Here is a 26,096-nt window from a genome sequence, read left to right as displayed (position 1 = left end):
AGCGGGGAGCCACCCGGGCACAGGCTGGGGCTGAGCGGCTGCTCTGCACAGCAGGGCTTGGAGGAGCGGGTCCCAGCCCTGCCGGGGGCAGTGGCCTATGTGCTGGGAGGCAGCACCTGGGGCCCGGTTGTCATTCTAGCTGCGTGACCCCAGTCAAGTCCCTTACCCTCTGTGAGCCTGCACAAGGGTGACATGTGGGAAGTCTGGGATCGCTCCACAGCCCTCTTCAGCTTTGAACTTCTGAGGCCACACAGAGAGGAGCCCCTCAGCTGTGTTTTCTCACACCCACCTACTAGGCCAGCTGAGAGCAGGGGAGGGAGGCAGTGGCTCAGAGGCTGGGACTGGGCCCTCAGGGGGCAGGGCGGAGGGCGGGACATCTCTGGGCCTGCCTTTCTCTTCATGTTTTTATGAGAAGCCCTGGTTTCCTCTGAGAAACCACTAGGGCCCTGCGTCCTTTGGAAAACAAATAAACCAGTGGCAGCTGTCCATCGAGCCCTAAAGAGGAGAGTCGTAGGGCCAGGAGGTCTCCGTCTGGGGCTCAGGGTCCCCACAGCAACCACAGAGGCCTGGCTCAGAGAACATGAGCCCAGGGAGCTCTTGGGCCTCTGCAGGCGCCCAGCCTCAGCTGGGGGGGGGGGGGGAGATAGGGGGGTACAAGCTGTTTCCTCAGCCGGGGCAGAGCTCCCAGCCCAGGTGGGGGCCAGGGCCCTGACAGGCACAGCTGAGCTGGCCCACCCCCTCGTCCAGGGGCCCTCAGCTGGGCCGCACTGCCCTCGCCCCATGCAAACAAGCTACCATTGCAAGTTCATATTTTATTCCCAATAAGTTTGGAGCTTTGTTGATTTTTGCATTTTTGTAAAAAAAGAAAGTTTTCACTTAATTCATTGAAAGCCCTTTCGTGCTGAGCACAAGGGGGGCTGGGGCCCGAGCCTTGCTCCCACCCCAGACACCCAGCGCCGGCAGCGGTGGCTGCCCTGCGCCACTCCGCCCTCCACCCGCTGCATCTGTCTGTACAGAACAATTTTAAAATGGAAGCTAAGACACACTATACATCGGACAGGCACGCACACACATGCACACGGCGTCCGGCCGAAGCGGCAGGACGGCAGCTGCACTCAGAGAGCACCAAGGAATGCGTTCGGAGCCCCTCCTGGCGGAGGGGGGGCAGGGCCTGAGCCCCCTGGTCCTCAGTCCGCAGCCATCAGGGGGGACAGCTGAAGGCAGCAGGGGGTGACGGAGAGGGCAGTGCCAGCCTGGTAGGTGGCCCTGGGCCAGGGAGGCTGCTCGGGACGGGGGAGGACTGAGGCAGAGCCCCTGCCTCAGGAACCTGAGGGGTCCAACTCCCAGGCCTTGACCCTCGAGGGCTTCAAGGGCCTGGGGTTGGGAGCGGGGCTACTTGGGCCTGCCAGCCCCGAACTAAATATGCATTTGGTAAACCCAGGAGCCAGGCTGGCCTGGACCCCAGCACTCCCCTCAGGCCTCACAGCCAGAAGCAGGTCTGCCTGGGCCTCCAAGCCCCTGGCCCTGGCCTAGGAAGTGGGGGACCAGGGCCTGCCCTGAAGGCCTCTCCTCTCCCCTCGGCCCCTTCTAGCTTCCCACCTCCCTTGCTCAGGCCCCAGGAAAAGTTAAAAATAGTTAGTCCTGCATATAAAAGACAACGGGACTCCCTGCCGGAAGGCGGTGGGAGAAGAGGGAGGGGGAGGTGGGAGTGGGCAGGGGAGGACTGCAAAATAGTTCTTCTTTTAAAAAGTGCTTGGTAAGTCTGTTTTAAAGTGTGTGTCTATATCTACACACAGATATACACACAGACACTGTCACACTGTTCGCCCACGCATACCTGCACACGCACGGAGATGTATACATATACATAATCATATACATATACATACATACATACATACATACATACATATATATATATATATATATATATATATATACTTTAAAAAGTCCTAGGGGGAAGATGTGAGCCAGGCCGGGGCCGGGCCTGCAGGGTCACGACTGGAGGGCGTGGGCCCGGCCCGGCTGGCAGACTGGGCACTCGCTGCCCTGGGCACACAGCTCGCACAGCACGGCATGTTGGCACGGCAGCACCGCGCGGTTCTGCTCCTGACACTTAAGGCATTTCACCGACTGCATGTGGAACACGGCCTGCGGGGACAGGGAAATGGCGGTCACTGGCCGGGCCTTGGGTCAGTAAACGGAGGCACAGTGCTCAAGAGGCATGTGTGCAGGCCCTGGCTGACAAGTCGGGGTCAGGCCGATCACATCATCTCAAGACTCCAAATTTCCGCTTTGGCTGTGGGCTGAGTGGGGGAGTCGGAGCCGGGGGAGGGCCAGGCTGCTCTGCGGCCTCATCCCGCGGGCTTTTCCTCGCACTGATCTTGCAGTGACCCTAGGTCCCCAAACGAGGACAATGGGGCCTGGAGAGGGCAGACAGCCCTGAGGGTGCATGGCCACCTGTGAGTGTCTGCTGTTTTCCAGGACCCCCAGCCTCCCTCATCCCCTGTGCTCCGCAGGATGCAGCCAGGGTGCCCCTGGGGACCTCCCCATTCTGGAACGTCTGCTGGTTCGTGCAGAGCTCAGAGAAGCCATCAGGATGTGACTTAGGTCAGCGCCTGCCCTCCAAAGTGCTGGGGTGGGCGCGGACCCACCTCCTGCTTCCTCCCTCCCCAGTGAGTGGCATTCCCTTCCTAGCTCCCCTCCAGCAGGGTGGCAGCCCCAGAGCAGTGAGGACCCACCAGCGTCCAAACACTGGCTGTGGCCTCAGACACCCCCACCCAGTGTTCCCTGACCTAGGCTGACCTTGTCCACTTGCTCTAGGCGGGCCCGCAGCTGCTTTTGGAGGGAGTAGAGGGTGGAGAGCGAGAGGGCCTCCAGGTCGGAGAAGGCGGGCAGGGCCTGCGGGTCGGGCCCTGAGTGCAGCCGCTCTAGCTCCTCCCGCAGCTTCTGCACCTGCGCCTCCAACGCGTCCCGCTGCTCCCGGGCCAACTCACACTCGGCGCCCGCCGCACTGGCCCGCTCACCAGCCTCCTCTGCCTCCTTCTTCCAGGCATCACAAGCCTGTGGGCCAAACACGCAGCACCTGGTCACGGTGGCCCCTCCCCCGTCCCCTGGGAGCGGAGCGCTGGGAGCCTGTATGAGCCACTGTGGCTGCGGGGCCTGCTGGGGAGCTGGGTCGGCTGTCTGGGGAGGGGGCAGGGAGGAAGCTGATGCTGCCTGCAGAGAAGGGAGGTTCAGGACCTGTAGGAGACCCTTGTGGGCAGGGAAGGGGGCTGGGCCCGGAATAGCTGCCCCTGGACAGAGGGCCCATCTCAGAACCTAGAACCTGGACGTGAGCCCTAGAGTCAGGGCTTCTTAGGAGAGCCCAAGTGGTGCTGGGACCAGACCACGTGAACAGCTCAGAGATCCAGGTCTGGGGCACCAGCCACCCAGGCTCCTGCCTGGGGGAAGGAGAACAAAACCAAGTTTCTGCTCTGTCCTCCGGGGACCCCGGCCTCCCACCCCCCGTGCCCTGTGTGAGGGACACGAGCTGGATGCCACCAGGCCTTGGGGAGGGTGGGCGTGGGGGCCCGTACCTGCTTGGCCTGCTTCCAGGACTCCTCCCACTGCTTGATGGTACCGTTCGCTTCCTCGAGCTCCTGCCGAAGCCGGGCCAGCTCGGCAGCCCCGGGTCCTGACAGGAAGGCAGGGGATGTACCCGGGGAGAAGCTTCCGGAGGCAAAGTGCTCCCAGATGCTGCTGTTCATGCCGTTCAGACCTGCCCCAGGGAGGGGAGGAAGTTCAGCGCTCCGGAGGCCCACCCGGCCCCGCCAGGGCTCCCAGGGGCCTCGGTGCCAGGCTCTGCCAGTGCCAGGCCGGAGTCTGGTGGGGACCTGTAGGTGCTGCAGTTGAGTTAGACCTACTGTGATGCCAACTGCTACTTATCAGCTACCACTTAAATTGTGAGTCTCAACATCCTCATCTGCAGGATGGGGTGACGGCCTGGGGAGCGCTGCACGGAGAGCAGCCTGTGAGGGGCTCGTTTGTGGTGGCGACTCAGGCGGCACGGAGGGAGCCGTCGTGCGCCAGGGTGAGGGCTGGGAGGGGCGTCGGGAAAAGACAGGCCAGGCCTCCAATGACAGCAGAGCTGCGGAGCAGGAAGAGCCACAGCCCGCGGCCACCCCCGCTTTATGGCAGTAAGTGGAGGCCAGGACACAGGCTGCTCGACTCCCACGGTCCCCTTTCCCGTCTGCCAGGCGGCCCACTCACGCCCCGCACCCACTCACGCTCCTCACCCACGCACCTGTCCCCCAGACATTGGCTGACACTGTGTGCCCTGCTCGGGGCCCTCGGGGCAGCCCTAGCCCCCAGAGCAGGACCCACAGCCACCTCTGGCCTCATCCTGCCCCCACTGTTCCAGGGACTCCTTTCTTGCCTCCTTTCCCACTAATCCAGCCAGGATTTTCTGGAACCAAATGGATTTAAGACAGTGTCCTCCAAGCCACACCAGTGCACCCACAACGTGACGGCGTGTCCTGTGTGGAGACCCCGCCGTGTGAACTGGCTCAGAGCCTGCCTGCCTGCCCGAGGCGGGGACCAGATCACCGCAGCGACACACATCCAGCAGCAAGCGCTGCCCCGCCTCGCCCCACGCTCGGCGCACTGGCTCTCTCGGAGAGCAGCCACTCCTCAGAGAGGGCCCTCTTTTAAAGTTTTTATTTATTTATTTTCTTCCGTCACCATCATCTCCCCTATACCCGTAGGGCCCTCTTGACCTCTTGGTGAGGTTCCTCTCTCATTCTGAATCCCAGCCCAAGTCCCCTGGCTCCACACAGCTGCTCTCAGTGTGACCTCCCGTCTGTCCCCTGCCCCCCCAGGGCCACGGCGCCCGGCGGGCAGGGACAGGGCAGCTCACACTGTACCTATGAAACTGCCCAGTGGCCGCCTGGGGAAGGAAGGGATGTGTGGCCAGTGTGCAGAGCTGCTGGCCTTCAGAACAGGGGACAAGCCAGACAAATAGGAGGCTGAAGTGTCAACACAGAACAGACACCTTCTAACTGCAGGCGCTCGGGGAGGCAAAGCACAGCGCAGGGCATGTGGTCAGTGAGACCGTAGTCACTGCACGGTGCCGGGCGGGAAACGGGGGCCCCTGTAAAGGACCTGACTGTCCGCCGCTATGCTGTACCCCTGAAACCAGTACAAAGTAACATTGCAAGTAAACTAACTGAAAAATAAAACAAACAAACAAACGGAAAAGGTGTGCCGCCCTGACCTCTGCAGTGAGATGAGGGAAGGTCCCAAACCCGGTCAGAGGCCGGGGCCGGGTGCGCAGGTGCCAGCACCCTCCGGGGAGGGGGTTTCTGAGCGTGAGGAGCTGGGGGTGGGGAAGTAGCAGCTGCTGTTCATGGAGAGGCAGCAGGTTGGTCTCTGCTTGTCACTGGTTTGGCTGTTACCTCGGTGAATATTCGCGTCCCTACACGTGGCAGGTAGCGGACCCGCAGGTCTGCGCGCACCTCCAACCACTATGCCTGGCCCTGCCCTCCAGAACCCCCAGCCCAGCCAAAGGCCTTCGGGCCTGGAGCAGGGTCTCCCTGGTGCCTCTTCCTGCCAGGAAGGCCACGCTGAGCCAGGCCTGAGCCGGTCAGACCCCACCCTTGGCCTCCTGGGGCAGGCGGCTGTGACCCGCTGCTGTGAGCCTGCCTCCGGAGCCCCGGGCGCCTGGGCAGAACCGCCGCACTGACATGAGGAGCAGACCAGGCCCTGGTGGCTCTGAGCTGCTGCTCAGTGCGCACTGGCCTGTGCCTCACAGCCACCATATGAGGTGGGTGCTGCCCCTATGTCCATTTTACAGCAGGAGAAACTAAGGCCGAGATACTGCGTCACCTGTCCAGGATCACACAGCTAAGGGAGGCATGGGACAGGAGCCTGACTCACCTCCCAGCCCAGAGCCCTGCTCTAACCTCCCCTCTGCACTATCTCCAGCCCTGGACAAAGAGGCCAAAGGCACTTTCCAAAAGCCCAGTTCCTGTCCCAGGTCTCAGTGAGCCACTTCTTACCCAAAGATCCATGAGAGGCTGAGGTCCCCAGAAATGTGTTTTCTGACTGGCTCAGGGGGCCCTGGGGCTGCTGCAGGAAATGCGAAGAGAGGCTGACGGGAGGGGACGGGGATGCTGAGTGGAAGGAGGCGGAGCTGCCCAAGGAGCCCGGGATGTTCACCGGCGCAGAACTCTGCAGCAAGCTGCCGCCTGCAAGAGAGGCCGGGAGGGGCCGGGTGAGGGAGGGAAGCCATGCGGGGCCATGCCGAGTAGGGCACTGCTCCATCCACCCACCCTGGGCCAGACGGACCCCCGGAGCCCTCCCGCCACCCTGCCCACCGCAGCCCAGTACCGATGGTGGTGATGCTCGGGTGGGGCACGGTGCTGCTATCGAAAGTCTTCTCCAGGGCGGCCACCCCAAACTCGTTGAGGTCCAGGTCATCCAGGGCAGACTCTAGGAGCAGAGCGATCAGGGTCTGAGCCTCCCAGTCTCCCTGGGCACACAATCCCCAAGCTCCAGGCCTCGCCGCTTGAACCCACCTGCCCTTTACCACCTCATCTCCTGCCCCCGCCTCATCTTCACGCTCCAGTCCCACTGGACCGTCCTCTCTTGAGCCTCTGCCTGGGGCTGGGCTGCTCCTGCCACACGAGCAAGTCCAGCTCCATGGTCTCCTTTCTGAAGCCTTCCTGGACCCCTGGGGGGTCGGTTCCTGCCTCCTGATGTTAGGGTCACACATCTTATCTCTGAGCTATTGAGGGCAGGCTCGTCTCTGGGCCTTCAGTGGCTAAAGCAAAGGAGGTGCTCGACAAATGCGCTCTCCCCTCCGCTGACTGGCCCAGGAGGGAGGAGCAGTGTCCCTCCTTGAGGTCTTCGGGTCTGGAACCCCCGTCTCTACACTAGGGCCTGGCACAAAGTGGCGCCCATCAGTGACGCTGAAGGGGAAGAGCCGCAGCTTCGATGGCCAGGGACCCCAAGGACGCCGTGCAGCCTGTTCACTGCACGAGGAACCCAGCTGCGAGGGAGCGGGCGCGGCAGGACACCTGTCGTGGAAGGAGGCCACACTCGCCCAGGGAAGAGGCGGCTGTGCTCCAAGGGCTGGCCCTGGCCCTACACCTTGGGTCCATCTCCTCTTTTTTTAAAATATATTTTATTGATTTTTTACAGAGAGGAAGGGAGAGGGGTAGAGAGTTAGAAACATCGATGAGAGAGAAACATCGATCAGCCGCCTCCTGCACACCCCCTCCTACTGGGGATGTGCCCGCAACCAAGGCACATGCTGTTGACCGGAATCGAACCCAGGACCCTTCAGTCCGCAGGCCGATGCTCTATCCACTGAGCCAAACCGGTTAGGGCTCATCTCCTCTTTAGCTCAAAGGCCAGAGTGCTTGCCCTCCGACCCCAGTCAGATGTCTAAAGCCCGAGTCTCACTCCAGAGACCTCATGCCTCTGAGTCCAGATCCAGGCCTGGACTTGGCAACAGAAATGGCCTAATTACCTATGACCGACTCTACCGTGTCACTGGTGGGGTAGAAGGGCAGAGCGTTTGCATTCATGCCAGGGATGCTGCTGGTGCCCGCGGGGCTAGGGGGAGTAGCTGCCAGGCTGGAGGTGATGCTAGAAGAGATGCTTGAGGTCAGGGGGCTGCCCACGGGGAGGATGCCCAGCATGTCCTGCAACGAGAGAGTAAGGAGAGGCAATGAGATGCCCGCCCAGGAGGCCCCGGGCAGGCGCTGGGTGGGGCAGAAGGAAATGGGGCATCAGCCCTAGTGTGGTTGCCCCCACGCCAGATGGGGCCCCACCCACTCAACATCAGTTGGAAGGTTGGAGGTTACAGGGCCACTCACCCCTACATTCTTGCATAGGGGAAGGGAGAAGTGAGTCCAGTGCCTGGCAGTGTAGACACTCAATAAGTACTTTTGACTGACTGATGAGTGACTAGGAGGTGAGGGGCTCTAGGGCCTGACCCACCCTGTCTGGATTGGGGCTGGTGCCCCACCTTAATCCTGCCCTCAACTTGGGGGGAAAGCATGCTCCCCGCTCTCTGTAGCCTCCTGGGGCTGTGGGCCTGGCCTGGCCACAGCAGGTGCCAGAAGGGGGCTGAGAGTTTGGTACCTGTTTGGGCTGAAGCAGAGGCTGCTCTTGACTCCTGGGCTCTAGGGAGTGGGGTTTTAACTTGGCCTGAGGAAGGTCAGAGAGCAGGAGATGAATGTGGTGCTGTGGAGGCCTCTGAGCCCAGGAGTCCTCCCAAGCATCACCCACCTGCCATGGCTCACTGAGGCTGCAGGGACAGCCACCTGCACTCCCCCTTCACGCGCATGCCCCTGGCTCTCCCTCTCATGCCTACTCCTTCCCTCGCCCAGGAACCGAGGGGCTGTGCCTCTCTTCCCGGCGACTCCTAGCGTCAGAGGAGCCCAGTGAGGGACGGCCCCATCAGGCAGCATGGGGCAGGGAAAGGCCGGCTGTGGGGTCCCCTCATTAAAGTTCTGTGACACCGGGTGGGGTGCTCAGCTGCTCTAGCCTCCCATCTTCATCTGTAAAAAGGGCCGGCCTTCCTCCCTCTGCTCGGGCGTGGAGGCTGAGGAGGGGGCTTCCTAGCTGCGGGTCCAGCTGCTCCATGGAGCGGAAGGCTAACCTCACCGGGCCGCCCCTCACCCCTTACCTGGCATTTAAAATTTTTCAGGAACTCGGCTCCCACCTGGTCTTCCCTCTCGAAGCCAGGAGCCTTCTTATAGCTGCCAGGGGCCAGGCCGGATTCCCCAGGGAAGACAATGCCTTCCAGGTTTGGGGGTTTCCTCACGGAGCCCGGGGGGGAGCCGCAGAGGTTAGACGGGCTGCCCAGGCTGCTGTTTCTACAGAGGAGCTGCGGGAAGGAAGGGAGCGGGCTGGTGGGCAAAATGCAGGCCAGGGCACGGCCTGCCCTCCACCGGCCAATGGGCAGCAGCCCACCCAGGAGACCCAGAACCTCATGCGGGACTGTGTGTGTGTGTGTGGGGGGGGGGCAGCGGGGGGCAGTGACAGAAGGCTCTGTCCCCTCTACCAGCACTACCCGGGCTGACTAATGCAGGCTCTGGGGACACTAAGCCCCACCCACCACCCACTTGTGACAGAGAAAATAACCCTGGGGCAGAAAGGGAAGAAGCCCAGCCCGGCCGGCGTGGCTCAGGGGCTGAGCCTCAACCTCTGAACCAGGAGCTCAGGGTTCGATTCCCCGTCAGGGCACACGCCTGGGGTGTGGGCTCGATCCCCAGTGGGGGGCGTGCAGGAGGCAGCCGATCCATGGTTCTCTCTCATCATTGATGTTTCTATTTCTCTCTCCCTTTCCCTTCCTCTCTGAAATCAATAAAAATATACATTAAAAAAGGGGGGAGAAGCCCAAGGCCTCCTCCCCAAGCCCAGGCTGAGAGGGGTGAGGGACATGAGAGGCAGGTGCCCACCCATCCCCTGGACAGGCACGTACAGTGCTGAGGTCAGGGGCATGTGGGCTGGAGGGGCTCACGGGCACCGAGTCTCCGGCAGCAGATGGCATGTACAGGACGGGCCCCGGCTGCGTGGGGCTGGACACAGCGGAGGAAGGCTGCAGCTCGTCACTGAGGGGCGGCTCTGCAAGACACGGGGCCGGTGTCGGCAGGCTCTGGGCCAGACAGCACCTGGGTCTCCTTCCCAGGACCCTGCATCCCTGCACCCAAAGGGAAGGCTTCCACCTTCTCTCTACCAATATCGTGTGCAAGTTGTATTAACGGCGAGTCTTCACAATGAAGACAAGACCACAGTCTCCATTTCATAGATAAGGAAACTGAGGCTCAGGGAGGCAAGGTAAGACGACCCAGGTGACAGAACTAGGGAACCGAAGAGCGGGGACTTGTGCCCCGACTGTAGGACTCTAGAGCCTGAGCCACGAGTCGGACCTAAGGGATCAGCGTGGCATTTTGAGGGACAGCCCTGCTCTCAGCAGGGAGGGCTCAGCAGGGCAGAGAGCCACGTTCAGCTAGTGATGTCTGCCACGCACGTGGCACGGGGTGACTGCTGGGACCTGTCTGGAGGGTGTCACCCTGCCTGAGCCTGCGCAGGGGGAGGAGGGGCGCGGGGCGAGGACACTACCTCAGGACAAAGGGAGCAGCTTACGTTCTACGTGGGCGAAGGCGCAGAAAGGTCCGCGGGGACAGCTGCCCGCCTGCTGCATGTCGTTGCACTTGGTGGACTTATAGATCTGCAGGGACAGCGCGGGCAGGCGGTCAGGCTTGGCAGACGCAGGCGGGTGCCCCCAGCATGGCGGTGAGACGGCCATCTCCTTCTCCTTCCTGTTCCGCTTCCCCAGGTGTCTCCCTGCCAGCTTCCTACTCAAACTCCTGAGGCAGACACTGCCACCCCATGCTGAGGGCACCCGCCCTCCTGGGATCAAACCAGCCCTGACCCACCCTCACAGGGCTCTTCCCTTGCTGCTCGCCACTCAGGGTCTTGGCCAGGGCTGGTTTGTGCCTCTGAATGTGCCCCAGGGCACTGAGAGAGCCAAGATCGCAGGTAGCACCTGCTTGCCCAGGGCACCCTGGGTTGGGACCTATGCTGGGCCTAACTTCCCACCCTGCTGCCTGTGGCCCATGAGGTGGTCTGTCTGTGTCTCTCTCTCAGGGTGTGCTGGGCTCCACAGAACCAGGGGAAGGGACAGCATGTGCCTCGACGTACCTACACAAGACTTCGCACACTGATATGGCTCCAGGCCAGGCCAGGGGCCGGGGGCCGGGGAGCTATGCCTGGGAGGCTGCTGGTATGCAGGCTCACAGGCTCTGGTCTGGAACACAACTGTCCAGGGCTTTATTTTCTACCTGGATTGTAAGCACCACTCATGGTGCAAAACCCAGCATGGCCAGGGCGCCATGCTCTCTCTGCCAGGCCTGGGAGGAACAGCCTGGGAGCAGAGGGCTGCTTGGTGAGCGGGGCTCAGAACAAGGGAAGTCGCTGAATGAAGGGGCAGGGCCCCTTTAGGCACTGCTGGTCGGGGAGCCTGTGGCTCTATTCCCTCTTCCAGGATGGAGTCAGGGTGGGCTCTGCCTTGCTTCCCCAGGAGGCTGTGTGAGGCCACCCGCCCGGAGAGGCCCGGCCCCGCCCCAGGCCCACCTCCGGGTGGAACTGCTGCTCCGTGCGGGTGTGGCAGTACTGGCAGGCGTCTCCGTTCTCGCACTTGCCCGGGTCTCCCCACTCATCCCCGTGTTTCACATTTGGACATGGAGACGACCTGGTCCAGTGAGAGGGTGGGGCACATGGATGCCAGAGGGAGAGATCAGGATGCGAGGGATGCCAACTAGATCCCTGCCCCGGACCCAGAAGCGGGCCCTGCTGCTCTGCCCAGCTCTGCCTGTCACCCAGCTCCTCCCACTGAGCACTTATGGGGCCCAAGGACAGCCACACCACAGCCACCACACTTTCTCCATCATGGCTCAGCCCTACAGACACCCCTCTGGATTAGAGCTGAAGGGGCCTCAGAGGGTCGGACCCCAGATCCATCTTTCATGCTGGGAGGACCCGGGGGCTCCCGTCCTGCTATCCTGACCAGCCCCTTGTCCCTGGGCCGCCCTGACTCTGGGAGCACAGTGGAAGCCGCCCTGCTGGACCCCATCCCTGCCACCCTCCCTCCCTGGCGGCCCTGCCTGGGAAAGGACCTGTATTTGTGCTTCCGGGGGCTCCGCCGCCGGTCCTTGCTGTTGTGGTAGTAGGGGCAGGCATAACCCTGGCGGCACAGCCGCGGCGGCTTCTTGCACGGCTCCGTCTTATAGTTCCCCAGCACATACGCGGTCTCTGCACGGGCCAGAGGCGGGGGTCAGGCGGGGGGTGGGGGAAGGAAAAGGGAAAGGAGAAGCCACTGGAAGGGTCTAGGAGCTGAGGCTCCTGAGAGAGGTAGGAGCAGGGCCGCCTTTTCAAGGGCCAAAGTGGAGACTGAGATAAGCCAGGCCAGACGTCAGGAGGATGCTGACCTCACTGGACATAACGCTCACAGGGTAATAGGGCACCCGTGGGCGGTTCAAGAACACATGTACTTATACACGTGCACAAGTACGCATGTGTGAAAGCCCCGGAGAAATGTGGGGTGCACCTGGGATGATGGGGGCAGACCAAGGCATGTCTGGGGAAACTCCCGAGAAGTGCCCCTGGGGCTGTTGGCCGGATGTAAGGGGGTGAGGGGTGCGCCCTCCCTGCGGAGGCGGTGGTGAGCCGGTCCTTTGGGCAGGAGCAGGGTGCGGACAGGCTGGGTGGGGGCCTGGCGTCTGTGGCCGTTACCTTGCCACCGCGGCTCTTCACTGAGGATCTTCTCTATCATGGCGTGGCTTGCAGCCCCAGCGGACTGACCCTCGATGCTGCCCTCCACGGGGGCCTGGCCGTTCTGCAAGGCCTCCATGGCCTGGAGCTCCCTGGGAGGGGAGAAGTGGGGGGAGGGCATGACGGGGAGGCACCGGAGTGCCAGTCCTGCGATCCACCTGTGGTACTCACCGTGCCAGCAGCCAGGCCCCCACCCCAGCCCACAGCCATCACCCCAGCGTGGCGTCCAGCCCACCTGATGTCGTAGACGGGGGAGCGGAGGTCATGGGGCCCGTGGGCAAAAGCGCAGTGCAGGCCGTTTTTGGTGCAGTTGCCTTTGGAGTCCGTCTCGTGGATGCAGATTCCAGTTTTGTAGTAACGCAGGTGGTACCTGCGCTCAGTGTCCCCTGTGGTCCGGTGCAGGAACGGGCATCTGAAACGGAAAAGGGGGGGTCGCTCAGCTGTGGCCCCCGCAGCTGAGTGAAGGTGGTCTGTCCACGTATCCATCTCAGGATGTGCTGGGCTCTGAGCGGCCGTGCACTGATGGCGAGAGCCACCTCGGTTCTGATGTGGCCCTCGGGCTTAGCAGGAGAAAGGCCGGTGTAGGGTTTCCCGCAAGTGGGAAAAGGAGAGGGGCCCCCCCCAGGTCCAGGCCACAGGAAGCCGGGCCAGGCTGCAACAGTGCCCCCCAAAGCAGCCGGCTGCTCAGACTCTGCCTGGCCGAGGACCGCTGGCCCAGGAGGCGGGGGCACTTCTGAGGGCGGGTGGAGACACTCACTCGTCGCCCTCCGGGCAGAGGCCCGTGGCCTCGTCGTACTTGGTGCAGTAGACGTCGGGGCTGTAGTTGAAGGTGCCGTCCCGACGGCGGATGGACCGGCGGCGGCGCTGGTTCACGAAGTGCCAGTGGAAGCAGGTGTAGGGCCGATGCTGCGTGCATTTGTGTTGCACAAAGAGCGGGCACTGCTCTGTGCGGAACTCCTTCAGGTACCTGCAGGGACAGCCCCATGGGGTGGGCCGGGCAGAGAATGAAGCCTCTGGTCGCCCGGCAAGAAGCCGGCCACATGTCCCCCGAGGGCCCTGCGCTGGGTGCTAGTGTCATGGGGTCACTGGAAGGGCCCAGCGCAAAGGCTGGACCTCAGCCTGTGGCTCTCTTCCGATGCCCAGGTCCTAAGCCAGCCTGAAGGGTGGGCACCAGGGACCTCAGGGCCCTGGGCAGTCAGCTGTCTGCCATGGTGACCAGCGAAGGCTCCCTGGTTTCCCATCAAAGGCTGCAAACCAGAGGTGAGGAGCCTCCCGCAGACTCCCTGCGGGGTTCTCTGCTGCCCAGATGTGCCTGCCAATTGCTGGAGGCCTCCCCGTCCCAGGAGCAGCCTGGGGCTCCAGGCTGATGGCCAGGGAGGCTGCTGTTGGGAGCTGAGAGCCCAGGTCACAAGGCATCCTCTCAATTACTGCCTCAGTCCTACTGTCCTGTCTACCTACCTCGTCCCAGAGGCATTTCCCAGCACCGCCCAGGGGAGTGTTCGGGCAGGAGTTCGCGTTAGCAGCATCTGAAGAAAACCTCCCGCTCAGCCTTGCCTGTGGCCACCGCTCATCTCCCAACCGTGTACCTGCAGCAGCTGGGCATTTACATCCTGACTGTCCTGGGCCCCTGGGGGCTCTGCCTGGCCTTCTGGCTTCCTCCCAACCTTCACCTCTCTCCTTCGCTCTGCAGGTAACAGCCAAGACATCCCCAAAGCCCCTGGCCCATGCGCCGCCCGGTGAAGGGCCCCGGGTCCCCCTCCCCCTGACAAAGCATCCGTCCAGCCATCTGTTCGCTCTGCGGGTCCAGGTGGAGGCTTTCCTAGACTTGCCACCCCTCCCCCAAGGCAGGTGGTGCAGCCTGTACTCATTCCCTCAGGCCCGAACAAAGCAGCTACAAATACTCCAGAGAGAGCACTGGATGACAGGGAGGAGGAGGATGCTTCTAGAAGGGCAGAAGGGAGTGTGGAAGGAGCCACACCTGACCTGAAGCAACAGTCCAGGCTTAGAGCAGCACCTGGAGCTGGAGGACATGGGACATTTGCTGGATGACTATAACAAGAAATAAAAGTGTCTCAGAAAGGGCCAAGTCCACAGGACACCAGCGGCAGTTTCATGCTGCCACCCGCGGCAGGGCACTGACCCCGAAGCCAGGCCCCCTCCCTGTGGGCAGCGTGGGAAGCCTGGGCCTCAGCAGACAGCGGGCGGTCCTGCTACCAGCCCCTCAGGAGGGGAGGCCCCAAGGGCCCGTCTAGGCAGCAGGGAGCCCACTTTCAATCAACGCTAATGAGATGAAGGAAACGTCTAACCTTCTGCTTAAGTCACGAATGGAACTTACCATCCACCACCTAGGAAGCAACATCTCCCTTCCCCCACCCTCTCCACCTCGTGCCAATGGGCAATGCAGTGCCCACAAGGCAAGGAGAAAACCACGTGGAAATCACTCTTGTATTTTCATGGATTGAAGTGAAACAGAAATGATCGGTGGAAACGCACACGGTCCTGTTGAGCTCCGACCCATCTTTCCATTTTAAAGGTGTGGACGCACAGGACTGAAGAAACTCAATAGGCGGAGACTCACTGTTCAGTTCAACCAGCTCTCAGGAAACCCACGAGGTCCAGGGGTCTAACTAAGGAGGGAAGACTCACCCCCAACCCCTCCATCTTCCAAGATCTGGGGAGGGCACAGGGCCATAGGACTAAATTCTTCACGTTCATCTCCCGGGAACACAGCCGCGCACTCAGGGGAAATGACTATAGCTTCAAATTGAGAGGCCTCCTGTGGCCATGAGGAGTCGGAAACCACTCAGGCCGAGGAGGTAGATCTGCCAGGGAAAGCCACGGCTCTGGCCAGCAGAGGGCTCCACAGAGCCTGGAGGACACAGCGGCTAGTCATGGCTTCACTTGGCTGAGGAGCAGTGCCTTCATGCGTGCCCCACTGGGGGCTGGCTTTAAAGCAAAACCAGCTTTCACTCCTTCCCCAAAACATCACATTAACTATCCCAATAGTGGTTCACTTGTACATGTAAAGGATTATTATGGAAGTAACATGCCCACTTAAAGGGCAAAATCACCCTTCATCCCACCACTAATAATGCTAGCCTTTTGGTAAATTTCCTCCCAGTATTTTTATATAGATAGCATCATAACGTATCATCATGCTAAATTGTTTTACAAAACTATTAATACTTTTCTCTCAAAACTTATAAAATCAAATCCAGTTTTTTAAAAAACCAAATAATATGTTCAACATTATTGGAGTATCTTTATTTTCTGAAACTCTAAATAAACAGCAAAATTCAGGCTACTTGAAATCTAAAAGTAATCACTTGCCCCCCTAAACCAACAGTGATGACACAGAAAGGATTAACAGTCAGTCAGTAAATTATAGCACTTAAATCAAGTGCTCAGCCACCCTCTTGACTCCCATCTAAACTTCAAATCCCATTCCAACCGTCTCACTGAACAGATTCATCATGTGTGTCCCTCTCTGGGGAGGGTGCGGGGAGAATGTGAACACACGGAATCAGCAGGAAGGCATCAGAGATGCCGGCAGCAACACCGTGTACGTGGAGGCAACAGGGGCCGAGCCGCTGATGCTGGAATCTGAGAATCCAGCTCCCGCTGCTTCTGGAACATGCTTTCCTGGCCTCACTGCTGCCAGGACCTGCTCCCCACCCAACAAAGTCAACTCTAGGGCAGGGTCAGCAAACTTTTTCTGTGAAGGACCAGAGAGTTAAGTATTTTATATTTTAGACTCAGAGGGTCAAGACATCAAATTGAGGATGTTAAGTAGGTACTTATATAACAAGAGAGAAAACAAATTTCCACAAATTTTTTATTGATGATATTCAAAATAGAATAATTGGCTACAATGTTTTTGTAATACAGGTCTACTAATAAGAATGGACTTGGGAGGGATCATACGTGCCAGGTTGAGGTTCCTTTCATCAAAATTATAAATGTTCATCTGTTAAGGCTAATTCTGTAATAACATCTTACATATTTCATTTTGAAGGCTTGGTGTAAACTGCTTAAGTGCACAGGTAAATGGATTCTGAAATATGGAAATTTCCTTTGTATTCACATCAACATGCAAGATCCCTGCTAGAACTATAATTTGTGTTTGGAAATCACGTCTGTGGTAAATTTGTGTACAAATGGAGATCTCACCTGTGGTGCAACTTTTGACAGTTCAGTGTATTAGGCAGCTTGACAACGTACATGTCAAACATTAGTTGTCCAAGTGACTTTACTGCAATACAAAGGTTGCATATAAGTGATGATTTATTTGCCTTGTGATTTTGGAGTGAATTCACTAAAAACATTATGAAGTCTGCAGCAAAAGCTAATTTCCAAAGCCATTCATTGTTCAATAATAGTTGAAAATGATTCTTCTCATTCAGAAAAATTTCAGTATCAGCCCTGAACTCAAAAAATTACAAGAAAACTTTACCATTGCTAAGCCATCAAATTGTTGTGTAGTAAGGCATGTCAGAATACTCAGCTTCTATTTCTGACAAAAATTCAAGGAACTGACTGATGATGGTTAAATCCACAAGCAGGAGTGAGTTCAGCTCTGATCTTAATGGCTTATTAACACCATAGTCAAACATTTTCTGCAGATTATCTGCTAGTGAACAATATAGTAACTGTACGCTTGAAACACCATGCATTTTCCTAAACTTCATAAATTTATGTTGTGGAATCCTCATAACAACCTCAAGCGACACTTATCTATAATCTACTACTGTCCATATTCATATAAACCCTACTGGCTACTTTCTCTCCCCCACACATATTCCTAGAGAAATGTAGTCATAGAGTCCATACTTAATGGCTTAGCAAAGATGCTTCATTTTTAAGTTTGAGAAGAATACTTTTAACTTCAAGGGGAATTAGAGCAGATTAGTAGATTAAGAATACTAAATTACACAAGTGTGTGTGTGGTATATATATATTATATATAAATATACATACATCTTAAATATCTTAAAATTTGTTGAAAATCTTTTCTCTGTTTTAAAGAGCTTTAGGTAAATTGCTACTAGTTGTAAATTCATTTTTGTAAGGACATACATTGTTTTGACATCAAACATAACCCAGAAACGATGTAATTTTGTAACAATAACCATACCAGTGGAAGTTGCCAAAAAATTACTTTTAAAAAACGAGGCCAAATAAAGCTAAAATTGGTGCTTGGCAAATATTTGGACAAATTTGATAAAGTGCTATAGAGCTATAGAGATTTGGCTTCCAAATCTTCTGAAGTGATCCTGGTTTAACATTCTCTCTGGCAGAAAAAGAAAGCAAATAAAATACGCGTCTGGTGAATTTCTCAGTGTGTCTGCACCTTTAAGGCAGGCTTTGATCCTGTAACTGGCTTTCAGCCAAAGAGCAGCTGTGGTTAAGCCCAGAATGGACCTCTTTAGTAACGACACTACCCTAACACAGAGACAGGTACAGACACAGGAACCCACAGGTGCTATGGGCACTTAGGGGAGCAAATGCTTTAGGGCTGGGGAGCCACTCGCTGGAAAATGACTTCACCCACTCCTCACGGAGAAAGTCCTGGCCCCGAGAACTAAGGAGTCATGAACGCTGCAACGCTTTAAACTAGCCCTATGTGTCCCTGGATCCCTCTTTCTATTGCTGTTCCCTTGCCCTAAGGATCCTAGAACTGGTAAAACCGTGGAAAGTTCCTGTAAGCTGCGCTGATGCCACTGGCCTGGGGGGGGGGGGGGTACTGAAAACCCCGGTCCATTGCTCCCGTTAGAGAGCACCTTGACTTGATTCAGGTTTCCCACCACAGACGCCTGAAAAGCCTCCAAGCTGATGAACAGTTTAGTATCACATTTAAACTACATTGATGTGTTATTTTGTAGTGTTTTCTGTGCAACACAGTCTTTGGCCCTGGGAGAGCGGATCCGTTTACAGCACAAATCCATTGTGTGAGATACAGGCAGCGGGATGGAGGCTAGACAGAAAATGGGGACTGAGGTGAAAATGGATGCGGAGAGAGGCGTGTGCTCTGAAGACAACCCTGACCCACCCGTGCCCTGTGACCTGAAGAACCTACTCTAGTGTGCCTGTGGCCAAAGAGAGCGCTTGCTTACGGCTGCCGAGGGAGACAGCATGCAAGTGAAAGCATTAACGTGGGCCTTGTTCCGGTACTGGCCAGTACAGTCCTTACGTGGTGCTAAGTGCCAAGCACTGTTTTAAGCTCTCTACATATATTAACTCACTTAATCCTTCTAGTAACTCCATGAGACAGGTACTACTGATGTCCTCCGGACACTGACACGCTAAGAGGGAAGTCACGTGTCCAATGTCCCACAGCTAAGTGGCAGAGCTGGGCTTCAAACCCAGACAGCCTGGCCTTGGAGTCGGTACTCTTATTTTATTTTGTTTTTTAATGTTTTTATTGATTTTAAAGATAGAGGGAGGGAGAGAGAAACATTGATGAGTGAAACATCGATTGGCTACGTCCTACACCCTCCTCCCGGGGATTGAGCCCACAACCCAGGTATGGGCCCTGATCTGGGATTGAACTGTGGACCTCTCGGTGCATGGACAACACTCAACCAAATGAGCCGCACCAACCAGGGCTTAACCATGTTTTTCTTAACTGAGCTACAGGGAGAACAAGAGTAGCAGCAAATAAGCATAACTGACTCTGGAAACTTTTCGTTCAGAACATGTCAGGGAGGTCTGACAGCCATAATTACAATACCATGAAATAAGTCACCAAAAATAAACACAGAAATGTTAATTTTAACACACTCCACTGATTATTTAATATTCACTTTATGTACTCATTATAAAGGACTCGCAGTTCAATAGTAAAATTTAACTGTGTGGGGTTTTTTTTAATAAGAAAATACAAGTACAGGTTTCTAATTTATATTATGTTTGGGTAGATTTGATTTAGACAAACCTTAAGGTGACAGGCTAATAAATGCCTAGCACCTCTTAGCAATAAAAGTGACATCAAAAAGATATAGCAATGCTCTTACCAAAATTAATAAAAGCTTAGATAGTCTTTAGAACTAAGGGGGTAGTTTTGTCAATAGGCCAAAATTTCATAGGAAGGTGGGAACACAGGCCTTCCCCCTCCTCGTTAGAAGTCATTCTGTTAGAACTCATGGTGGCCATATGGTGTTTCAAGTACTAATAGGAAACAAACGCGTCAACTTAAGAATACAAAAAGCAAACTGTGATGACAAGAATAAGGAAAGGAGGGAACATTTCAATAAGCTCAGATATGACACGATGACACTATCACAGGCCTTAGTATCTTCTTTAAATCTTAAATAAATTGCGCCACCAACAGAAAGTCACCTCACAGAGAATGCTATGAGATTTTTAAGTTGCTAGACTCCTTTCCATCTTCTCCTCCTCATCAGCTCTCGATACTGCTGTCAAATTCTACACACTGGCAAAGAAAAAAGGAGTGAAAGTTGAGGGATTTCATAGAGAAATAATTAAAAATCTGTTGTGATTATTTGAACTAAAATATTATAGCCCCCAATATCACTTTTTTTTTTTTTACTGATATCATTTTAAATGCCTAAAACACATGGCCTGTCCTTAAATGCCCATGTGAACATTAAACCAATCATCACAATACTTGAAGACTAGACTCTATTACATTCTAGCAGAACAGCCACCTTCTCTTCTATCTCCCACCCACTCCAGGAAATAACACAATTCATTTTACAAAGACACTGGGGAAATACGCTTGTTTCTTATAATGGCTGTCAGTTCAGAGGCAATTATGACAAATTTTTTAACAGTGAGGAAGTTAATTTTACTTTCCAAGGGAGGAAAGGGCCAGTGCATTGCTGGTCACTACAGGGCCAATTCAGACGATTAAAGTACAACTACCAACAACCAGGAGTCTCAAACTGGACTATTCACTTTTCATCTCAGAAGCATCTCCAAAGACTTACAACACGAGTGCACTCACTGGCAGGGCTACACCAGGACTAAGGCATTGAGAAGGGGAAGGGCGCCAAAGAGCTTTTCACCAGCTGCAGGCTTCGCCACACTGAATGCTGCGGCCAGGCCTGAGGGGCCATGTGCTCTAAGGCCTCTCTACTAGTAGGGACTCACATGCATTGATTTTTTTTTTTAACTCTTTCTTAGCCGAAACCGGTTTGGCTCAGTGGATAGAGCGTCGGCCTGCGGACTGAAAGGTCCCAGGTTCGATTCCGGTCAAGGGCATGTGCCTGGGTTGCGGGCACATCCCCAGTGGGAGATGTGCAGGAGGCAGCTGATCGATGTTTCTAACTCTCTATCTCTCTCCCTTCCTCTCTGTAAAAAATCAATAAAATATATTTTTTTAAAAAAACACCCTTTCTTAAAAATATTGAGATGTAATTTACACAACATAAAAATCACCATTTTATAGTGCACGTTATTGTGCTTTTTAGTATATTTACCATGTTGTGCAACCTTCACCAATTCCAGAACATTTCCATCATCCCATAAATATCCCCTATATCTATTGCAATATGCACTGATTTTACCCTAAGTTTCTCTACACATATCTGTTGCTCAAGCAAGTATTTAAGATGTTTGGTTGAGTGAATCTATGGAGTATCTATAGTAAGAAAACAATAAAGCTACATTGCCCATAAGGTTACTAAACCCAAACTCTTGGCAACTTGAACTTTTTACCAATTAAGAACAGCAGAGAAAATGACATTCAACATCCATCTTCACATAACACATTAGTGTTCCCTAAATTCATCCAAGATGTTAAAAGAAGGGAAGACAATCTACAACGATTAACATAGCTGTCCACTGTTGCAATTTCAAGATATAGAAGATGCATATGTGGGGAAATCTCCTTTAATATCAAGTATAGCTAGATTAAAACAACAACAAACAAAAAAACTTAATAATTAAGCAAATATTGTCCCGTTTGGGAAAATAATCTCTAAACCAGGCCACTAGTTAAAGTAACATAACTAGAAGGGCAGCCTTCCTTCTATCACTCTTCTGACCTAGTCTCTCCTAATGAGAAAAGTAACTTCGGCCAAGTCTGGCAGGAAAGCCTGCAGATGCGGTGCTCTGGCTGCAGGGCTCCCATGACCTAAGTGCGCTCATGGCTTCTAAGACACACAGGAAGGAGACCTCACCTTCAGGCAGCGGGCTGTTGAAAGCGGGAGGAAGTAGGTCCACGAGGGTGTCTTGCTTTTGTGCACTTATCTGGGGTGCTATTTCCAGAGAAGGAGTTCCTCTACAGAGGGTGCCCAGGGTGGATTTCTCTAAGTTGCTCTCAGAGTTGTCCAGCTGCCCTCACCAATAAGTCAGTCTTTGTAGGTTGATAGAAACCACCAGTCAAAGCAGATGCATATGGATTGTGGGGAAGCCTTCTTTAGTATCTAACATAGCTGGATTAAAACAAAAAAACTTAACCATTAAGCAAATCTTCACTTTAATCATTAATTTAGATTATAGCAAATATCAACTAGGTACTAAGCTTGAGTCTACCACTAGCATGGACACTTAACACTTATTAATAGGGATTTTGTGGGTTTGGTTGAAGGCTGCAATGAAGTCTCAATTTTAGTTCTATAAGAAGTTAGTTCTACTTGATAAGTAAACAAGATCCAGAAATATTTATTGTTAATTTAACTCATTCTTGCTGAGGTTGCTAAGCAACACTTCCAGTGACTCCTGCTGTGCAACAAGTTATACTCTAGTAATATTCTTTACAATTTTATTGTAATGTGCAATAATAATTTAAATACATGTTCATTTCCTGGATTTTCTAAAACACAATCAGATGCAATCAAGTGAAGTTCATGACATTTATATAATGTACAAACTAACAAACTTGCCTAAAATAGTTCCCTATGGAAGCACTGCTACATTACCCCTGTTTAAAGATGCCCAGGGAACAGTCCTAAATTAAAATGACACTTGGCTAAATGAAGCTATAAAGCATTCATCCTCTGTCTACCTGTAAGAAATACCCCAGTGGCCAGAAAACTCCAAGAAACCTTCCCGGAACTACAATTTCATTTCCCTTTAACACGGGGCATTAATAGGTTTGAGAATCAACTGCAGGTGAAAGAATCCAAAAATGACTTAGTGTATTTAAGACTCTTATAGGGTCAAAACAACGATATAATTGTTATACAGTAAAAAGCCCAAAGTTAGCTAAATTTGCAGATATATTTTGGAATGTAATTGCTCCAAAATTTCCCATTCTTAAATTTGTTTCATAAAACTTTTCTAATATAAATAATGATCTTGTTCTGAATAAGCCTGGATGAAACGTAATCTTTGTGAAATAAAAAGACAAATTACCTAGCAAGAGATCCCATGGCTCTTGTGTTGGAAGAGCACTAACATATGCACATCATCATTTGACTTGGAGCTGTTCAACAGAGGAAATCCTGACATAGCCATTTTCTAAAAGGGTCAGATTCCTCAGCTCTAACACAAGTGCCTGCTGAAAGGATTATTTCAAAGTTTCCCTTAAATCAAGATTATTCAAGAGATTAAACAATACCAACACAATAATTATTTTTCAAACTATGTTATGAATAATTCTCTTGGTTTAGAAAAAGGAGGGCTTGAACTCTAGGACTTTAGTTGTGGGACAAGAATAAAGGGAAACATACAGGAAGGCATTAGGATGAGTGGGACTCAGTTTTAATGTAAATTTCTCCCAGATTACTGCAAAGAGTATTGCATGTCACATCACGTCAAAGAATACAGTTATAAAAAATACACATAATTAATGTACAATAAAATTTTGACAGGTAAAAAAGCGTAAAAAAAAAGGTCTATAGCTATCTGTTGACGGGATCCATACATTAGCTAAGGTCATATTCAGTTGAAACAAATTCTGGAAATTCATGCTGCAAGGGACAATGAAAAAATTTCTGGGCAGCTCAAAATTTTACAGCAAACACGGAAATCAAAATAAAATGTTCCTGTATCCTAACCCTAAGCCCCCAAAACAACAAATGCGTTCATCTTAAAAAGATAATAACCAGAGCCACCAAGTGTGTTGGTGTCATCATCTGTGCCCTCATGCTCCCTGCTCCTCAAACCTGGGAAGACAAGAGAAGGAAGTTTTCCCAATCATCACAGCGTCCGGATGCCCACAGATCTATGAAGGAAGACAGCTGGCTTCTAGCTCTGATTTTTGGACATATAAACACACACACACACACATGAACAGGTTACAGAAAATGGATGGAAACAGCTACAATCTCCACCCACCCAACCAAACTTACTGTGGCTTTACCCGCCACCTCCAGCGCCAAGCCTACTCAGTCTGCGCTCACCCCCACCCCCACCAAGGAAAGGAAAGGGAGATTTTCAACAAATGAGGACACAGACATAAACATTTCCCTACACCGGGCTATTGGCTTGGTCCACCTGTCACCTCCACAACCATCGCAAAGCCTGCTGCATGGCAACACCACACCCAAAGAGGCTGCCGAAACCAGACTCACTCAAAAGGTTACGGGCATTCTCCCGGGAAACGTGATCTGAGCAACCAGAGAGTATAAAGTTCCAACTTTATGCGAGGTTTGCCCATGTGCACCCCAAGGCCATCCTGTTGCCTGACCGCAGCGTCCCCCCCATCAGCACTCTCGGAGGTAAGGCCACGTCAGTCACCGCAACGAGGCGGCGGCGGAGGGACCAGCCCAGCGGGGCCACAGCGCGTGGGAAAGTGAGCGTTAGCACGAGTCCGCCTCCCGGCCTCTCTCCAGGACGTTTCCCGCCATCTCAGCGATGGCGGAGGACCGCACACAGAGGCCAGACGGATGCCCCCCGGCCCCAGAACTGCTCCCCGATGGGTTTTACTTGTGGCCAGAGCTCCTCCTTGAGTTCTTTCAGCTCCAACTGACGCTTCCTGCTCTGGGCTCCGCAGCGGCTCTGAAGGGCTGTGCGGGCCCCCGCGTTGCAAACCTGCAGCGAGCCCCGAGGTGCATCCACTTGGGGACCCTCCTACAGGCGCACAGCGGCGCAGGAGCCCCGGGGGCGAGGCACCCCAAGGCCATCAGGGAAAGTGGAAACCCGCATTTTGCTGAATAGGAGGGGCCTCCTCTCTTTCTCCCAGAGCACCTAGCACTAGGTAGCTGCTCAACGTGCCTTCCGAAGCCACAGGAAGACGACAGGGGCCTACAGGGCCTGCACTTGACCCCAGCGGGCTCCCGGGAAGCGGCCTCCCGTCTGGCTGGGCTCGGGCAGTGTCCGCACGTGGGGCTTCCCCTCTGAGGCCACATTTCGGCTGGGCCTGAGAACAGGCTCGGACCCCATCATGCTCAGGGTGCCTGTGAGGTCAACTGTGTAGGTGGGAAACATACGGGCCTTGGGGACACAAAACGCCTGGGCTTGGTGCTAACTCGTCATTCACGGGTGGCTCCAGGGCCGGGCCCTGAGGATCTCGTCCTGGTCGTGTCTTGGACGTCTTATCGCCCCGCAAGCGCCCGGTGCTGTGGTTTGCGGTCTGAGGAGCAGTTAGGCCTCGAAGGCCCGGCCTCAGATGTGTGCACTCGGCACCCCGAGCTCCCGCCTTCCCCACTCGGCGGCGGCGACCAGTTTCCCGCCCCACGGCCCGACCAGAGGTTGGTGGCAGTTGAAGGCAGTTGGGACCGGCCCAAGCAGGTTGGAACCGGTCTGAGCCGGGCCGGAGGAGGAAGGGGGGAGGGAGAGGCCGCCTCGCGCTCCCCTGCGCGCGTGACTCACGCTGGCCGCTGACGTCAGGCGTGCGCGCGCGGCGGGGGGGGGCTCTACGTACGTGTAGTGCTGCGGTTTCTCGGGCTGTGCCTGCAGCACCTGAGCGGTAGCGGCCGGGGGCGCCGAGGAAGCTGCGGAGCCGCCGGGCCCGGGGCCCTTCGACATGGTCCTGTCTTCCTGCCTCTTCGCCGCTCCCCTTTTATTATTCAGTCTGCGCGGTCCGCGCCGAGGACTCAGTGCGCCTGCGCCGCGCCACGAGAACGTGAAGACCCCCCGCATGGCGGCAAGGGTTGCTGGGAGTTGTGGTCCTCGGTTCAGCTGGAATTTTACCGTCGGCCGAGGGGTGCTGCCAAAGGAACGGACCACAATACCCAGGGAGCCTTGCAGACGGTGTCCCGGATGCGGAGGGCCCGCGGCTGCTTTTGGGAATTGCAGTCCGGCCGTGTTTCTCCCTAACGCGGTTCCAGTTTCGTAGGGGTTCTTTTCCTTGAAACTGGAGCCCCTGCTGTAGATGGGGCCCAGAGCTAGGGAGGCCCTGGTGACTTCTGTGAATCAGTTCCAAGTGTAATTTTACTGCCAACAGTGCAGTAATTACCTCGGCTCCAGGCTTGGTATACCTTGGGCTCGGTTCAGAGGCCGGCCCCTCGCAGAGCGTAAGAAGCTTGTGTCCTCCGTTTGTGCTGCAGGCGCCTGGGCTGCCCCAACGTCATTCCTGCTGCAGATCTGGGGACTAGGCACGCAGGAAAGTCTGCCTGCTGGACGTCAGCTTGAGAAAGCTTTGCTGAAGGGGAGCTACCCGGCACGATACCCTACTCCCATGTCTTTGCTGGGGCCCCGAAACTCCACGATTTGGTTCTCTTCTCGACACCTGGCCTGACCAACTTGTTTCCAGTACATTAGGGGCCAAGGACGAATTTAATCTCCGTCTAGAATAGTCTCAGGTGCACCGGCAAGTTGCAGGAGTGTTGAGAAGCATTCGTGTCCAGAGGAAGGGCCTGGGTTTGAGTAGGAGGTGCCCTTTATAACCCACTCGAGTTTGCTGCTCTGAAGTCAGCTAT

The 26,096-nt window shown here is 54.8% G+C and overlaps 1 protein-coding gene and 2 long non-coding RNA genes across 6 annotated transcripts in view; all 3 read right to left on the bottom strand.

Moving 5' to 3' along the window:
• Positions 1–26,096, bottom strand: part of LOC132219112 (uncharacterized) — a 74,817-nt gene that overhangs the window by 36,383 nt on the left and 12,338 nt on the right. The gene's annotated exons all lie outside the window — the stretch shown is intronic.
• UNK (unk zinc finger) lies at positions 798–25,314 on the bottom strand. 3 transcript variants are annotated; one of them, XM_059671262.1, is made up of 16 exons: positions 25,100–25,308; positions 13,085–13,294; positions 12,563–12,739; positions 12,289–12,419; positions 11,673–11,808; positions 11,131–11,248; positions 10,141–10,225; positions 9,476–9,618; positions 8,678–8,878; positions 8,131–8,196; positions 7,514–7,688; positions 6,370–6,471; positions 6,039–6,227; positions 3,579–3,760; positions 2,806–3,063; positions 798–2,151 (listed from the first exon to the last, which is right to left on the bottom strand). In XM_059671262.1, exons 1-16 carry the CDS (start codon positions 25,201–25,203, stop codon positions 1,996–1,998), a joined length of 2,433 nt encoding a protein of 810 aa, XP_059527245.1. In that variant the 5' UTR covers positions 25,204–25,308; the 3' UTR covers positions 798–1,995. The 3 variants fall into 3 exon arrangements, with proteins under 3 accessions (XP_059527245.1, XP_059527247.1, XP_059527246.1); XM_059671264.1 differs by lacking the exon at positions 2,806–3,063 and having other exon boundaries at positions 25,100–25,314; XM_059671263.1 differs by lacking the exon at positions 8,131–8,196 and having other exon boundaries at positions 25,100–25,309.
• On the bottom strand, positions 14,562–25,090 carry LOC132219107 (uncharacterized). 2 transcript variants are annotated; one of them, XR_009449375.1, is made up of 3 exons: positions 24,666–25,090; positions 21,471–21,725; positions 14,562–19,759 (listed from the first exon to the last, which is right to left on the bottom strand). It is a non-coding gene; the product is annotated as an uncharacterized LOC132219107 (long non-coding RNA). The 2 variants fall into 2 exon arrangements; XR_009449374.1 differs by lacking the exon at positions 24,666–25,090 and adding an exon at positions 22,648–23,957.

Source organism: Myotis daubentonii, chromosome 16 (genome assembly GCF_963259705.1).
Source record: "Myotis daubentonii chromosome 16, mMyoDau2.1, whole genome shotgun sequence".
NCBI classification, from domain to species: domain Eukaryota; kingdom Metazoa; phylum Chordata; class Mammalia; order Chiroptera; family Vespertilionidae; genus Myotis; species Myotis daubentonii.
The sequence above is the reverse complement of the archived record's forward strand: the minus strand, read 5'-3'. Positions and strand labels throughout refer to the sequence as shown.

Excerpts from the sequence above, each read along its gene's own strand:
- UNK (XM_059671262.1), bottom strand. The coding sequence starts at position 25,203 with ATGTCGAAGGGCCCCGGGCCCGGCGGCTCCGCAGCTTCCTCGGCGCCC. Across the intron at positions 7,689-8,130 it reads CTCTGCTTCAGCCCAAACAG|GACATGCTGGGCATCCTCCC; the intron begins GTACCAAACTCT and ends CTCTCGTTGCAG. Across the intron at positions 3,761-6,038 it reads AGCCTCTCATGGATCTTTGG|GTCTGAACGGCATGAACAGC; the intron begins GTAAGAAGTGGC and ends TCCCTGGGGCAG.